Genomic DNA, 15,934 nt, shown 5'->3' on the forward strand with positions numbered 1-15,934 from the left:
TCTGAGCTCAAGAACTGGATGAGGTCACCATGGAAGGCAGAGTAGGTAGTTCAGAGAAGAGAGCTAGGGCCCAAGGTCAAGTGCTAAAAGCACAACAGGATGGTAGAGACTGAAGCATGATGTTAGGTAGAGAGAAATGAATCAAGGGAACAGGATAGCATGCAAGGGGGTGAGGGGATCAATGAAACAAGCTTCTAGAAGGAGTGAACTGGGGTTAGGACTGCAGTGAGGTATTGGTATTGATCAGAAAGGACACTTCATCAACTGAGGCTGAACGATAATAAAAATAATAAAAGCTGAAATAGAACCACAATAATAAAGGTTGGCCAGATTTACCATTTATTTCACGGTCTTAATCCAGTCTCTCAAAAGTCCTAAAACATGGGGCCAGCTGTGTTACCAAAGCTCAAAGGCAGAGCCAGAGGTAGACTGAGAGCTGAGGGCCGGGGCTCCCAGCACATAGTGCACCACCATACCCATTACTGGGCTTCAGTGGAAAGCAGTCCAATTCTCATTTAACCAAAACACTTGGTCAAGCAGAATTCTATTTTTTTTTTCCAGTTAATCAAAGGACAACTTAAACTCTGCTAACATTCGGACTGTTTCTCGCAATCATGACCCAGTGTCTAACCCGTATCGTAATTATTAACAAGGTTTCCATTAATGGACACAAGGCTGGTCATGGGAGGATGGGTAAGAGGAAAACACATTTGTTCACTGTTCTCTCTCCCTTCCTCTGCAGAAAGGGAGTGTGTGTGTGTGTGTGTGTGTGTGTGTGAAGTCTCAGGGTCGGTTAGACTTGGGTTTCTCAAACATGGGAGAAACATATGCCATAAGAAACAAGGGAAAGAATTGTAAAGGGTTTGCAATATACATGGTAAGATATTGATAAATGTTACTATTATTGTTGTTCTTAGTCTGGGTAGAGGGATGGACAGTAAGAGGAGCAATCCCAGGGAACGATGCTAGGTCTGGGGAAAGGAAGAAGCTAATGGACCACCCAACATAACCATCCAATCTAGTCTCCACCTCAAGCTTCCACTGAAATTCCTACACTCAACGGAGTCTTTGATAGGTCAGAAACTGGCCCAGGCTAGACTTTGGGTCTACATGGGGTTACATGGAAATAAAGAGCCACATGTGCTTGCAGGAACCAAGGAAGATGGGAACGGTGATGGGGAGTAAGTACAGAGGCACAGAGAAAAAGACCATGGCAGCCCACGAATTCCTTGATGAACTCTCCAGACTCCTAAGATCCTAAAACTAGGGTCCACGGGACATTTCCACCACAGGGCAGGCTGGGGATACAGCTGAGAATACAGTACTTCCCGGGACAGAACTGGAACAAGTCCTCCCCTTCACTGCCAGATCACTCACAGCAAAATGCTCACAAATCACGCAGGAGCCAAGAGAGCCTTGTCTTGGGTTTGCCACTCCAGAACTAGATTTTTTTTTTTTTTTTTTTAATAAAAATCATGCAAGCTGCCATGAGATAGAGCCCTCAGTGCCTGGGGAGTGAGGCATCCACAACAGAGACACAAGAGTGGATGTATGAGAAATAGGGCCAGAAGGGAAAGGAAAGGAAGAAGGCCTGCCTGGACTCACCTGCTGAGGCGGGTCCCCCCAACACCGAACTTTCTCGATGAGGCTGGCACCAAGGTGGGTAGAGAATTGTAGAGGCTACTTGAGTGCTGGTTACAGGCGGCAGGCAGGGCAGGGAGGGCAGAAGTAGCCCGTGCCAACACCCAGGGATACTCCAGGTCAGTATAAGGAGGTAAGGGCCCAGACAGGATGGGGATGGGACAGAAGGCCTAGGCAGGGAAAGCTACCAGCTCTGCAGGACATTCTTCAACCCGAAGGCCACCACACGGACCTCGGATCAGTTACAAGTGCCCAGCCTGTAGAACCTTAGAGACCTCCTAATGCTTGCATGGAGGGGCACAAACCTCTCCCCAGGCATGAGCATGAATGAAGTCAGGAATTATTTTTTCCCAAGAGAGGCTCAGAGATGAGTCACCCTCAACCTCTCCAAAAAGCAGCTTGTATGCATGTCGGGGGAAGGAACGGATAGGTCAGGACACGGTTTAGAGGAGTGGGTACTCTTTCCTCACCTTCTGTAGTCCTTGAGCAGAGAATCTGTACAGCCAAAGTCTGAAGGGCTGCAAACATCTTCTCCAAAGAGAGAAAAATGTTGGCTCGCCAGCACCTCTCTTAGGAAGAGGACTACGTATTTCCATGGAGAGGGGTTGCTCAGGGTGAAATCAAGAGCGCCTCTCCCCTACCCTAGCCCCAGGAGGCCGGAATACAATGAGGAGAGCTCGCTGCTCAGCAGAAAGGGGAGGTGAAAGAGAGGAGATGGGGGGATGTGAAGGGTGTGAGATGCACCCCCCCCAAATTACATGGGGGTCACTAAGCCTCCAGAGTGCTGGAAGCTAGTGCCCCATCCTTGAGAAAAGGACGGGACCTCAAGCCTAGAGGAATCCAAGCCTGGCAGGCCCTAGATTTCATGGGTCTACATAGAAATTACAAGCACTAAATAAAGGGCAACTTCAACCAGGCAGGTGCTGGAACACGGAGTAAACAGGTGGCCGCAAACCAGTGAAAACTCCTCTTGTTTTTTCCTAAATCTTGGGACAGAACAGTTCAGAATCATTAAAAACATAAAACAGACTTAATATCACCTGCAAGAGGGCCCAGATCTAAAGCAGAGCTTAAGCGGTTTTAATAAGGCCCTGCTCTTCCGGGAGGAGGCAGGTGTGGGGGTATACGGTCAGGGGCCATTCATCCCCGGCCCTGCTGAAACCCTGGTGCCACAGAAACCCTAATAGGAGAGATGAAATTTCCCTGTTCGTTATGGAACTAAAAGTCAATTTTGGAACTATGAAATATGACTTTAATAAATGAATACATAAGCCAACAGGATCTGCGTCCCAGCACGGCTGAAAACTGAAACTGTGTTTAGTCCACAGAATCATACATACAGGACCAGAGCTCAGGGGCTGATGAATTTTCAAAACCGCTCTGCAAGCGTCTTTGACTCTCCTGACAGTCCCTTCTTCTGCCCCCCCCCCCCCACGATGTATGCGTGGGTAGTGACTCCTGGAGCGTGCAGGTGCACCTGTGTGTGCCCCTCTGGGTGTGTGGCCAGACTATGCACTAGTGGCTGTGTGTGTGTGTGTGTGTGTGTGTGTGTGTGTCACAGAAAGAGAGAAGTTTCTGTCCTAAACTGTTACTTTTAGTACATTAGTGGCTTTCTCCCCACCAGCTCAAAGCAGAGGATACAATGTAATGGAATGATGTTGGAAGGGCCCAACAAGTTAGGAATCGGAAAATTCTCCCAGATGAGGCTGCTCATCACAGGGAATGATACAGAACTTACAGAGGACAGCTCAATCACGGTGGCGATTTCTTCACAGAAGACATCCTTCTCCCTTCCTCTATCTCCTGTTCCTCCCTCTGTTCCTCCTCCCTTTCTTCCAACAGTCGCTGAGGCCCGCCACCAGCCTGACACATTGGTTAATACATATGCTATCTCCTTCAGACTGCAGAACTCTTCACCATACCTATTTCCTTCTCCATTTTACAAATGTGGGAACTGATTCAGAATGATGACAGGACACATCCAACATGACACGGCTAGTGAGTGGAAGATTCTTATAATGTGCTTTCCCCCCCCGCCCCAAAGCAGAAAACTGAGCTTGGTGCCAGAGGACCTAGGGAGGATTATGGGAACGTCCAGTCTACCGAGGGCATGCCCTATTCTAGAACACAAGACATGTTGCTCTCCAACACAAGGAGTTACTACGCAGGTCAATGAAAGGCAATAAGGTTACCACAGATCTGGGACAAAGGGGATGCCCAAGAGATGTCCTCTTTCCCCTCTGTATCCCTTCAAAGACCAGGGCCAACACTGACACTGTCCCTGTCCTGCATCACTTTTCCTGCTCATTACATGTGTACCTGTGTCCCTATCCTATAATCCTTTTGTGTCAGGCCCTAGATAGGGGTTTTCTAACTGGAGCCCTATGGCTTCACTGGGGGTATCCATAGACTTACAGACACACTTACTTTATTTATACTCAGCTATATGGAGGGGAAGTCTTGGGTTTAGGCATCCGGGTTCTGGTCTCAGCTTTCCCAATGATTTGCTGTGTGCTCTTGGACTTCAGTACCCGTCTCTAGACCTCAGTTTTACTACTTACTTCAAGGTTCAGTAAACTATGGCCTGGAGGTCAAATCTGGCCCACCTCTTGTTTTTATACATAAAGTTTTATTGGAACACAGCTGCATGCTTCCACTCGTTTATACATTATCTGTGGCTGTCTGCACAGTCCCCCTGTTGAACACAGTCCACAGACGCTGAACTGAAGGATGTCTCAGCAGTTCCCACCACTAACCTTGACAGCCTCCGGTCCACTTTCTTGCCACAAAGCTCAGACAGACTCTAGGGAAATATCCCCCAAATGCACGTCTGACTATGTCACCTCCTGACTTAAACCCTTTCAACAGTAGGCATGGCAATAACTGCAAAATAGGCAAAAAGGATTTATTGGGATGATGAGAATGTTCTAAAACTGGCCGATGGCTCTGATTGCACGACTTTGTAGATTTACTAAAAATCACCGGATTGCACACTTACATGGGTAAATTCTCTGAAACGTACATAAATACATAAAGCGGTTTTTAAAAAAGAAAAGCTTTCAAGAGTCCCAGGCCAAGTGGGCCCGCAGCTGGGCTTCCCTGGGCGCCCTCCGGGGACTGACTACAGCTTGTGCCGCGTGTGTTCTCCGTCCACACGGAGAGAAGGTGGCCAAGTGGGAGATGTGTTTAGAAGCCAGAGCAAGGAGGTGGCATTGCTGAGACATTTTTACTACAGTTATGAAAGTGCTGGTCCACAAGGAGTTGAACGGAAAACACTGGTCTTTCCCAACAGTTTGAGGAGCACTGCTCTCGGGGAGGGCTCACACTTCCTCTCCGTGGCCTGGCATTCAAAGCCAGCCACAACCTACTCACCTCGGCAAGCTTAGGCACCTGCGTACCTCCTTTGTGTCTCAGCCTTAAACAAGCGGCAGCTTCCAAACTCTGCAAAAACTCTCTCCCTTGCTCCTCCAGCCCCTGGCATGCACCAGCCCTGACAAATCACATGCCTTTTCCCTCCTTGCTCAATAATCACTTACTCATCCTTCAAGACTTAGCCTAGCTGCCACCTCTGCCTGGAAGCCTTCCTAATTGCCTTCCCCCAAATACCCTCTTCCTCTGGGAGGGAGTGGTGATCTTTTGACTAGTTATCCCAGCTCTCAGAACCTCACATTTCTCATCCATAAAATAGGAATTAACAATAGTACTTCACCCATCAGGCTGTTGTAAGCAATTAGTTTGTAAAAGGCGTCAATGCCTCTGTTCCCCCAGCATCCTGTGGAGCCCGCTGTGTCCCACTGTACAGTAACTGGGTGTTTAGTGAGGGTCTCCTCTTCCTGAGCAGGATCTCCAGGGAGGCAAGGGCCATGCTGGACCATCTCTGCGCCCACAGGCCCGGCCAGGAGAGGCTCAGTAAACACAAGATGCATGGTGAGTAAGTAAATGAAGTCCTTTCTTGACTAACAAACTCTAGGTAGGGCAAGAGGTCTATAGATTTAGGATCACTTTTTTTAAAAAAAAATCAAACCAAAGAACACCATACCTGGTAGAAATGTGGCCAGAAGGTGCTGATGGCAAGCTCTGCCTTCACCCAGCCCTCGGTGACGACCCCAGACACGTTCCAGACAGGGTTCCCCTGCGGCCCGCCGTTCACCTTCACATAGACATTCAAGGCTCCCGGGCTGGACCTGTCGCGGCTGGAGAAGTAGTAATGGAAATCGATACAGTGGGTGTCATTCTCCTTCAGGGTCGGCAGGAGAAGGTGGGCCTTCTGGCCAGAGGCCCTCCCAGAGCTGTTCACCATCATGAAGGAGCCTGGAGAGCCACAAAAGGGATGGAAAATAGAGACAAAGAAAGAAAGAAAATCCTTCTGATCATCAGTCATATCCATCAACGTGGGGGCCGGAAATCAAGTCACTCTACGAGGGCCCAGCTGATCCTGAGGAAGCCACATCCCAGTTACAGAAGAAGAAAGAGTGGGAATTCTAAAACCTGCTCAACAGGCAGTTTAAAAATTAAGAGATCAGGGTGCCTGGGTGGCTCAGTCAGTTAAGCATTCAACTCTTGATTTCAGCTCAAGTCATAAATCTCGGGTTCCTAGGGTCGAGCCCACATCTGGCTGCCTGCTCGGCACAGAGTTGGCTTGGGATTCTCTCTCTTCCTCTGCCCTTCTCCCACTCGTGGCTTTTTGTTTTTCTTTCTCTCTCCAAAATTAAAAAAAAGAAAATCTTTTAAAAAAAATCAAACTTGAAATTAAGGGACAGCAACATGTACTAGTATTTTTACAAAGTAGACAGTCTATAAACATTTACAGAAGAAGCATTCTATCCAGCAGGTCCTAAAGGAAACATAGAGCAAAACTCCAGGAGCACAGCTAACTGCAGCCTCTAAGGGTAAAATGTGACATATAAGCTCACGCGGGCTTGGGTTGTCTCAGAAGCAGATCCTCTGTAATAAGGAGGTATCGTTCCAACACATTCCACAAGGACCCTTGCACTCAGGCTGAGGAGTAATTCCAAACTATCCATTAATACCGCATTCAGCACAGGGCATGAGTTTATGTATCATAGGAGGACATATAAAAAGTAGAATATATTCAAGTAAGCAAGGAAGACTCTGGCGAAATGTGAGAACCAGCTGGAAGATGGTCGGCCTGGAATGGACGGTAAGTAACACTTACTAAGCACTTAAGGAGTACCAGTGTGACGCTAGGTGTCTTTTTAATATACTATTTTCAGTTTAATCTTCAGAATGACCCTGGGAGGTAGAGGATTTTCATTTTCTTTAAAGACTGAATGGCTTGCCCTGGGCCACTGAGCCAGGAAAGGAGGGAGGAACCCCAGATTCTCTTCAACTCAGCGTTTACACTATCACTCTACAGCAAACATGACTACCGTTTTTCAAGCATTAAGTAGGTTGCCTGCCCAAAGAAAGGAAACGAGCGTGGTTGGAGTTGCTTTGACAGATTCGATGGCTGTTTCTAGTTCTTCAACCTTCCCCGGTCCATGTCCTGGGCCTCCCCGAAGAGGCAGAGGGCGTGTCTCCATCTCTTGACGTTGGACTGCACTTGCTTTGGTCAACAGGACGTCAACAGGATGAACCGAGAGGCGTGACAGATGTACCCCCAGCTGGGCTTGCCCTCTGGCTCTCCCATCACCTTTGATGAGGAGAACGTGCCCTGGCGAGCTGCCCCTTTCAGCTGGGGATCAAGGGGAGACGTGCATGGTGGAGAAGGGAGCTCAGCCAGTGCTGAAGGACCAGGCCATCCCCACCACAGAGCCCGGAGCACAGCCACGCGGTCAACACGCCCAACTCCAATGTTCCAGTCCACCATCCATGCTCAGACCCATGAGTAGGAGAATAAAAGCTCACTGCTGTTTGCCACGGAGGCAGACCCAGGGAAAGAAACCACAGGAGACCTATTTCCATTCAAAGGGCCTTCTAACAATGGCCTGGAGACACAGTGAGTTAGTTCCCTGCCGTGACAGGTGGCTCAGCAGAACCTGAATGATGGAAGAGACATCTAAGGAAATTCCACAGTCAACTGTGAGGGCCGAACTCTGTGACTTAGAGCCCTACGATGCTAGGAAACAAATTGCATCATAAAACACAGTCGATAAACTCAGGGGATCCAGGGATGAATATTACCACCTAGAATAACACTGTTGCTTTGAAATCTTATTTTAACCACTAAAATCTTCCATTCGGAAGGAAACCTTAAGACTGCTTATCCTCAGTCGAGATGAGCCACTTCAGAAAGTAGCCTCATTTATTCACCCTAATACCCGGAAGACTAAAGCAGCCAGCTAAGAAGAGCTGGGCAATCTGCTGCTCGCTGGGGTTCTAGAAGGTACCAGGCATCCACAGCCCATCCTCCCTGGGTTCTGAACGAATTTAAGGACAGACACGGGAGGGGGGTGCCTGGGTGGCTCAGTCAGTCATACATCCGGCTTTTGATTTTGGTTCAGGTCGTGATCTCTCAGTTGTGGGATCGAGCCCTGAGTCAGGCTCCATGCTCAGTACGGAACCTGCTTCAGAGTCTCTCTCCCAGTGCCCCCCGCCGCGCCACTCTCTTTGTCTGTCTCTCTCTCAAAAAACATAAATAAATAATAAATAAAAACCTTAAAAAATATAGATATATGAGAGAGAGAGAGAGAGTTCAAAACTCTCTATTTCATTATTCACAAAACTGGATTAGAGAAAGTATCTTGGATTTGAGGCCTAATTAGGCTTCCCGTCTTTTCTTCTCTGCACCCGCACACTCAGCATCAAAATGGTCATGGGGCTCCCTCCTTCTGACTCCATCCAGATCCCCAGGGCCAGAGCTATCCTCCAGGGATGGCCACGGAGGACCCCTGAGGAGACCCATCCCCAAAATGAGCCCACAAGAAGCAAGGGGACTAAGAGAAACAGGGACCTAGGCTCTCAGACGTTCGCCACCCCACCTGTCAGAAAACTTTCCTCCACCTAGGCTAAGAGCCACCGAAAGCAGCTCCCCCTCCACGTTTCCAAGAGAATCAAGTCTCCTTGTTGATGGCCTGGCAGAAACACGCGGTAAGTGGAGAGATGCCCCTTGTCAGATGTAGTATCTTAGCTACCATAACCTCCCCCATGAGGCAGCGAGGAAAGAACCACTGCACGGGGAAAATAGTACAGAAAGAAGACTGAGCTAGCATCCATGCCTGTATCTGCTGCTTTATATTCCACAGGGTTCCAGGTTTCCTGGGAAGACATGAGAAATGTGACTGTCCCAGCCGCAGAAGTGTGGCACAGCTATGGGAAGAGAAGGCAGCCGGAGAAGCGAGCTGTGCCGGGCTCTCTCCACTCACACTCCCATGGCGCCCCATGGACATTTCAGCTCCTGTCCTCCCGGCAGTCCACACCGGGCTGCCGAGACTCCGCAGCACAATCAGGAGGGTTTCCCTCCCACCAGTTCAGGCTCCTACTTCTTTTCATCCCAGCTCCAGTTTTGAGGCAAGCTCCCAGGGAAGGCAGAGCCACATAACCTAGAGCCACGCACAGATGTTTAGGGCGGCTCTCTGTCTTGCTGCCCCAGTGTTGGCCAAGGATGCTCCATCTCTCTGGAGACAAAGCTGGTGAGACACAGTGCTTGGCCCTCCATCTACCCTCCATTTGGAGAAATGGCAGGTTGATGAACAGACGGGTCCTCTTTGCTGTTCAGGGCACATCGCTGATTACGTTCCGTGGCCGCCTCTTAGAGGTTGGTGGGGCCATGCCACTGGGTTCTAGCCAAGGGAGCCTGAGTAGGAAAGTGTGCCACTTCTAGGCTTGGTTCATAAAAGCTATCTCCCTCTCCTCACCCCTACCCCCATTCCTCCACCTTCCGTTATCTTGTCTCTCAAAGGATCATCTTTGAACTGGCAGCATCAGCATCACCTGGGAGTTGGGAAGAAATGCAGCATCTCAGGGCCCACTCCAGGTCTACTAAATCCAAATGTTCTTTTTTTTTTTTTCAAGATCCCCAGGGATTTGTATGCGCACTGAGGTGTGAGAATCACTGTGCCATTGTCTTTCTCATGCACCAGCAAGCTGAAAGCCCAGGATTCCAAGAGAAATGGAACACAATCAAAGGAGCCTGGTTCCCTGAATGACCATGACCATGAGAATAGGCCACTCGCCCATTAGGAATGCTTATTTTGGCTTTAAGTAAACCAGGAATAAACTGTTACTGGGTTATTAAGACACTGAAATTATGACGTTGATTTCCGCAGCTAGCGTTATTGTTCTGGCACCCCCACAGAGCCCTTGCTTCCTCCTAGTCCCTTTACTTAAGGGGATAAGATGAAAAATGATAGTTACTAAGCAAAGCCGCAAGACGCTCCAAGGAGGGACATTGCTAAGAGCAGTGTCCTAGTGTAAAGAGAAGCAGAAGGAAAGAAGAAAAGGAAAATCACGCACTCTGAGCATGAACTCTTGAAAAAGCAAGAAATATCTTAGATCTTCATTAAGATTACCTGTCTTCGGTGGCCAGCACTAGGTGGGGTCAAGGTCATAATACTACTATGACCACCACCACCACCCTGGCCCTTCATGTCTATCTGGGTGATTTGATACGCATGTCGCAGCCTTTAGACTAGACAGAAAGGTATGTGCTTTGGGGCACAGCTCAGAGAGAATAGGCAAGATCATTGGAAACATAAAAAAAAAAAGGACACAAAATGATGACTGCCCAGCCCACCGCTCCCGTGCACCTACCCACAATGGAGGGCAGGGTGCAGGCCAAAAAGGTACAGCAGGACAGAGTCCTGCTCAGGAATGTCTTGGTGAAACCAGAGGAATAAGCAGTGCTGCTGCTGACACAAGGTGACAGGGTGAAAAGTCAGCATCAGCAGGTGGCACCCCCAGCGGGAGGGCAGGGGTACTGCAGCCCTGGGGAGAGGACTTAGCAGCAGCCTGCTGATGCTCTCCAAGAAGCAGCTTGTGGGAGTGGGCTTCCCAACGAGTCCAGAAAGGGCTCCTTCTCGACATGAAACATCCAATGCAACTGATCTCATCACTCAGGACAAGGGAGAGCCTTCTGAGAGCAGACAGAGGCCCAAAAGTCAAGCAGGTAAAAGCTCAGGGGATACAAGATTTAGGTACTCGTTTGGTGACCTGTGACTGCTATAACTAATTACCACAAGTGCAGAGGCTTAACAGAACTTTTGAAATTTATTCTTACATGGTTCTGTAGGTCAGAAGCCTAAAATTAAGGTGTTGGTAGAGCTGTTTTCATTCTAGAGGCTTCAGAAGATGTTCGATTTCCTTGTCCAGCTTTAGAGGCTGCCAACATGCCCTGGCTCCTGGCCCCTTCCTCCTTCTCGAAAGGACCTCACTCCAACCTCAAGCTCCACTGTCAACTCTCTTGTTTCTGACTTTGGTCATCCTGCCTCCCTCTCAGAAGGACTCATACACACTGGGTCCACCATGAGAATCCAGAATGATCTCCCTGTTGCAATATCCTTAACTGAATCACTTCTGCAAATCCCTTTGCCCCATAAAGTAACGTGCAGAGGTTCCAGGGACAAGGACATGGTCATCTTTGGAGGACTGTTACTCGGTCATCAGACACTCATATTAACATAAACACATATGGATTCCCAAGCCAGTGGACCAGAGGCACAAGGCCCAATCAAAGCGGCTGGTAGAGGCTGTCGACTGCAGGTAGCCTGGGAGAATATGAGTGCTCGCCCATGAGTGTAGAAGATTCCTTGCACCATGAGATCTGCTCATCACCAAAGCCTTGGAAGTGGGCATGAATGAAAATGAAAGGCAGGGTCCTCTCATTTGGCTCTCAATTTGGAGAAAAAAAACGAGAAAGTTTTAGGGTTCCAAGTAGGGGAGGTCCACCCTTCAGCAGTAGAAACTCCTCAGGGCTGCTGGCCACTGTGAACATCAGTCACACACTGCTCCCCACATATGACGTCTGCATGGTTACCCCCACCCCAGGTTAATCAGACTGATGACCCAGAGAAAGTGTCCTGGTGGTCTGGTCACCCAGTATGTGAACTACCTCCTTGCATTTGGGAACTCCCCTACTTTGAAGTAGGACCTCCCTTCCCCCACAGAAACAGAAGAGGCCAGATGCCCTCTTTCCCAGCCCGCTCTGTGGGTAAGACTCAGACACACGTTCTGGGTTCCACAAAGCAGGAGCACCTGACTCCCATTTCTGAACTAGAAGCCCGTGAGTCACTGACCCAGGGATCAGGGGCCCAGCCTGAGAGAGCCCACTATGGAGAGGGCAGCAGCAGAGACAAGGCCTCAAATCACAGCAGACCAAACAGGATCTGGCCTCATGCATCCGAAAGGACAGCTTTGGAGTAGAGCACAGACGGGATGACATCACAGAGAGAAGGGTGATGAACTTGACCAGGGTGGGGGGGGGGGGTTAGGGCATCTCCTAGGCACAGGTGACATGGAGCCAGGGTATGAAGAACGCATAGACAGCAGAAGTCTCCAGCCAGCGAGCGCAGAATGAGAAGCCCCAGTGGTGGGATCTGGCCAGCTTGCCACCCTGTTCGTGTCCCGGCACAAACTCCAGCTCCCAGCAATCTTCCGCATGTGTTGCCGCAGGTGTTGCTCCGAGTCCCCCAGGCACGTGCTCCCTGGCGGCTGAATTAACAATGTCAAGCCTGCAGTCCTCCAGGCACTTCCAGCCTAGAGCCCCCGAGGGCACTCATTTTCAGCTGTGGTTTCTCAGGGACGGGGAGGGTCCTTGCCAGCATCTATCTGCTGAGATACACCCTCAGGGACACGCAACAGACCTGCTCTGGCCCCAAAGTCAGTAAGGTTCAAGAGACAGTTCCTTCTGCCAACTTACAAGGTCTGTTTTCCGCTCCTCCATCATGGGGCAGGCTCAGCTCATGCAGGGCCACTGCCCCTTGAACTCCACTAGGCATTGCCCTCTGAGACAAACTTTCTCCTCCGCTGTGGCCCTGTAGTCACCCCCTACAACAGGTCCCTGTCCTGTCTGCAGGACACAACTGAGTGTGTACTAGGATATCCTAACGGCACATGGTCCAGTTTGCCTCTCTCCCAGCACCCCTTCCCCAGGAATATCCTCAGTTGGTTAGTGTACATCACTGGATATGAAGAGATCCTAGAAGGTTTACAGCTTAAATCCCCACAGTAGGGTCTAGGTGAGCCTCTCCTCTTTCCCCATCGGGATTCCTTTCCTGGATGTGCGTCTGGTGGTAATCTGAGATAGCATTTCAAAGAGAGGGAACAGCATGTGCAAAGGCCCAGACACTGAAAGCCAGAACATTCAGCCACGCAAGCATAGTGTCTTTGGGGAGAGTGGGATCTATACTCCCCACTGCCCCAACATGCACCTTGTAGAGGTCCGGCCACATCCTCCGTAAAGGAAGGAAGCCGGATCTCTGAGTGGAGCCCAGGCCTGCCGTTTGGAGATGGTTAAGACGTGAGATCCTTCATCTACCAGCAGCTCAGTGGGGCCCTCTTTGATCAACAGGTTGGCTTAATTAATATCATCCCAGGGCTGTCAGTTTCCTGGAGATCAAAAATAAGCCAGTCATTGCGCCAAGATCAGTCAGAAACAAGAAAGAGGAAGACTGTAAATATATTCTTTTCCCATCTCCTTTTCTTCCCCCCAAAATCCACTGACGTGATAAGGAACATAAAAAAGCATTAGTATCCTCATAGTTATTATACATAGCACCGAAAATTGTGGAATTAAACCAGGAAGTACTCTCTGGCTAGCCATAAATTTTGCATTCTTTCCCTCCGTGCATAATAACGCCTTGATACGCGCCCCGTTATTGATGCGTCTGCAACACAGACCCCCTTTTTGGAGGGGAAACGCTTCTCTGTGGCAGATGGCGGCTATTGTGTTTACACATGAGCACCTCAGGATTGCCTTTCCTCACGTCGGCAGTAAAAAGAAAGCCCTAATTGAGTTTTTAATGGCTTTGCACATTGTTCATTAAGATTACATGAGTGTGCTCAGGCAACTGGCAGCTGAGGGCCTGGAGCTCCAAGAGCTCAGAGCCATCCCTGCAGACAGGTGGCCCTGCCAGCTCCCAGCGCCAGCACCGACGCGCAGGGAGCGGATGGCGGCAGGGACCCCGGCGCCGCCCCAAGCCAAGGCAGCTGGGATGGCACGGAGCGAGGGCTGGCGCCGCAGCCGGGAGAGCTGGCGGCTTTCAGTGCGGCTGCTGCGGTTTCTCAGCTGTGCAACTTGGAACAAGCAAGTCAGTAAAACTCACTGGGCCTCAGTGTTCTCATCTAGAAAAATGGGACAATGAAAGCTCCACATCAAACTTTTAATTTTGTGACTGTTTTCAGTGACTCTTAAGTGAAAAACTGGACTTGACTCATTTCTTAATAAGAAATGGCCAGTAGCAGAGGTCCATGGGCCCAGTGCCCTTGATGTTGAACATTACTCATGTTTATTGAGAACGCAGAATAGGCCAGGCACTGATGTATGTATCTCTGGGCACCCCGGTGAGGCGGCACCATGCTATCCCTGTTTTAAAGCCAGGAACACGGAGGACGAGGAGGTTTTGCCTGCATAGTGGTCGTCCAGCCTCCCAAAGATGTCCATGTTCTGGCCTCCAGAACCAGTGAAAATGAGACCTTAACATGGCAAAGGGGAATCAGAGTTCAGGTTGCCAACCAGAGGACCCCAGGATGGGGGTGGATTACTCCAGGCAAGAGAGACAGAAGAGGCAAGATCAGGGAGGGACTGGAAGAGGCTCTGCCACTGGCATTGAAGATGAAGGGAGAGCCATGAGCCGAGAAATCCAGGAGGGCCTCCAAGAACTTTCCAGAAAAGGCAAGAAAACAGATTGTTACCCTAGGGCCTCTGGGAATGAACACAGACCCACAGACACCTTGATTTTTGCCCAGGGCAAACCATTCAGGATCTCTGCCCTCCTGAACTATACAATAAAAAAATCTGTGTTACTTTTAGCCCCTGAAGTTGTCAAGATTTGTTATAGCAACAACAGGAAACTAATACACAGCACACTTCCGTGCTTCTGGGTTTCTGCTAACTCCTGAAATCCCCCCAGCCCAGCCCAGCCAGGGTCCTTCATTAAACTACTTAAATGCCACTTACCGTCACTGGCTTTCGCTAAGGCCCAGAGATTACATATTCCCACGCTGCTGATCCTATCTATTCTGGACAAGGCTATGTTTAGCAGTCCAGAATGTTGACGTTTAGCTCTCTGGTAGCAATATAAAGAGGAGGGGGCACCAAAAGTACCCCAAAACACAAGGCACTATAAAGTAAGAAAATGAACATAGAAAAGACGCACACTTCCACCAACGGTATCAGGAAAACTAACCATCACTAAAAGCCACTCATAAACACAACAGTTTAAAATAGCCAGAATAACAAATATTATCATTCAACATTATCCATAGTATCAATGAAAGCACTCTAATTATCATGTATCCAAAAAAATAAAAAAGAAAAGAAATTTCCTTCTTTTCTAATACACCAGAAAATGGGGAGGAGGGATTAATTATGGCTTAATGGATATATAATATCTATTTAAAACAAGGAAAATACCTCCTGAAGTTTCAAAGGAACTGAGCATTGTGGACATTTTGTCAGAGTCAATTTGTGTGAACAAGTCATAACCATTTCTGTAATCATTCATTCAGACCAATAAGTTGGGGTTTAAACATTTCATATGCAAATGTGTTAAAGGCACGTTTCCAAGAAACACTATCTGATAACCCACGTAGGTATGGATGAGGTCGTTTAAAAACGGAATTAACCCCAGGCAATTTGGTTTGAAGGTGCTATTGGAAGGGGGTCTGTCCACGGGCATGTGTGCCCGGAGACCAGGCCCCTGGGCTGCCTGCGCTCCTTCCCCATTCCTGAGAAAATGATGACAGCAGAGGGGAAGAGGGAAGGAGAAAGAGTAGCAGGGAGGGAGAGGAGGCGGAAGGAAGGAAAGAAAAGAGAAAGCAGAGGAGCACACAGCCGGGAAGAGGCAGGGCAGCGGAGGGGGCGGTACCGAAGGAGAAACACAGATGAGGAGAAGGACACTGAGCAGGGAGAGAGGGAGGAGATGGCGACAAAGCAGAATACAGTGGAAGCCCTGGGCCACCCCTTAGTTACTTCTCATCCCCTCCACTCCCCGAACAAAAACAAAAGTCCTCCACCCAACGCTCCTCTTCTAGAACTTACTATGATGCTGTGATGAGAAAAGCCCCCACACACAACCCTATAGGACACCCCAGGACCTGGGCTACCCTCTTCACAACTCCACGGCTCGCCTCCCCCAGCATCCCAGCGTAGCTCAACATCCCGGCAGGAAAAAAT

General features: G+C 49.3%; 1 protein-coding gene across 17 annotated transcripts in view; it reads right to left on the reverse strand.

The window, feature by feature from the left end:
* PTPRT (protein tyrosine phosphatase receptor type T) overlaps positions 1–15,934 on the reverse strand; it is a 1,049,177-nt gene that overhangs the window by 698,487 nt on the left and 334,756 nt on the right. For all 17 annotated transcript variants that reach the window (XM_082744638.1, XM_082744637.1, XM_082744651.1 and 14 more), the window contains one exon: positions 5,681–5,952. In XM_082744638.1, coding sequence (XP_082600764.1) covers positions 5,681–5,952 — 272 coding nt within the window. The remainder of the gene's footprint in view (positions 1–5,680; positions 5,953–15,934) is intronic.

This window comes from Mustela nivalis (assembly GCF_964662115.1).
Source record: "Mustela nivalis genome assembly, chromosome: 8".
Classification (NCBI taxonomy): Eukaryota; Metazoa; Chordata; class Mammalia; order Carnivora; family Mustelidae; genus Mustela; species Mustela nivalis.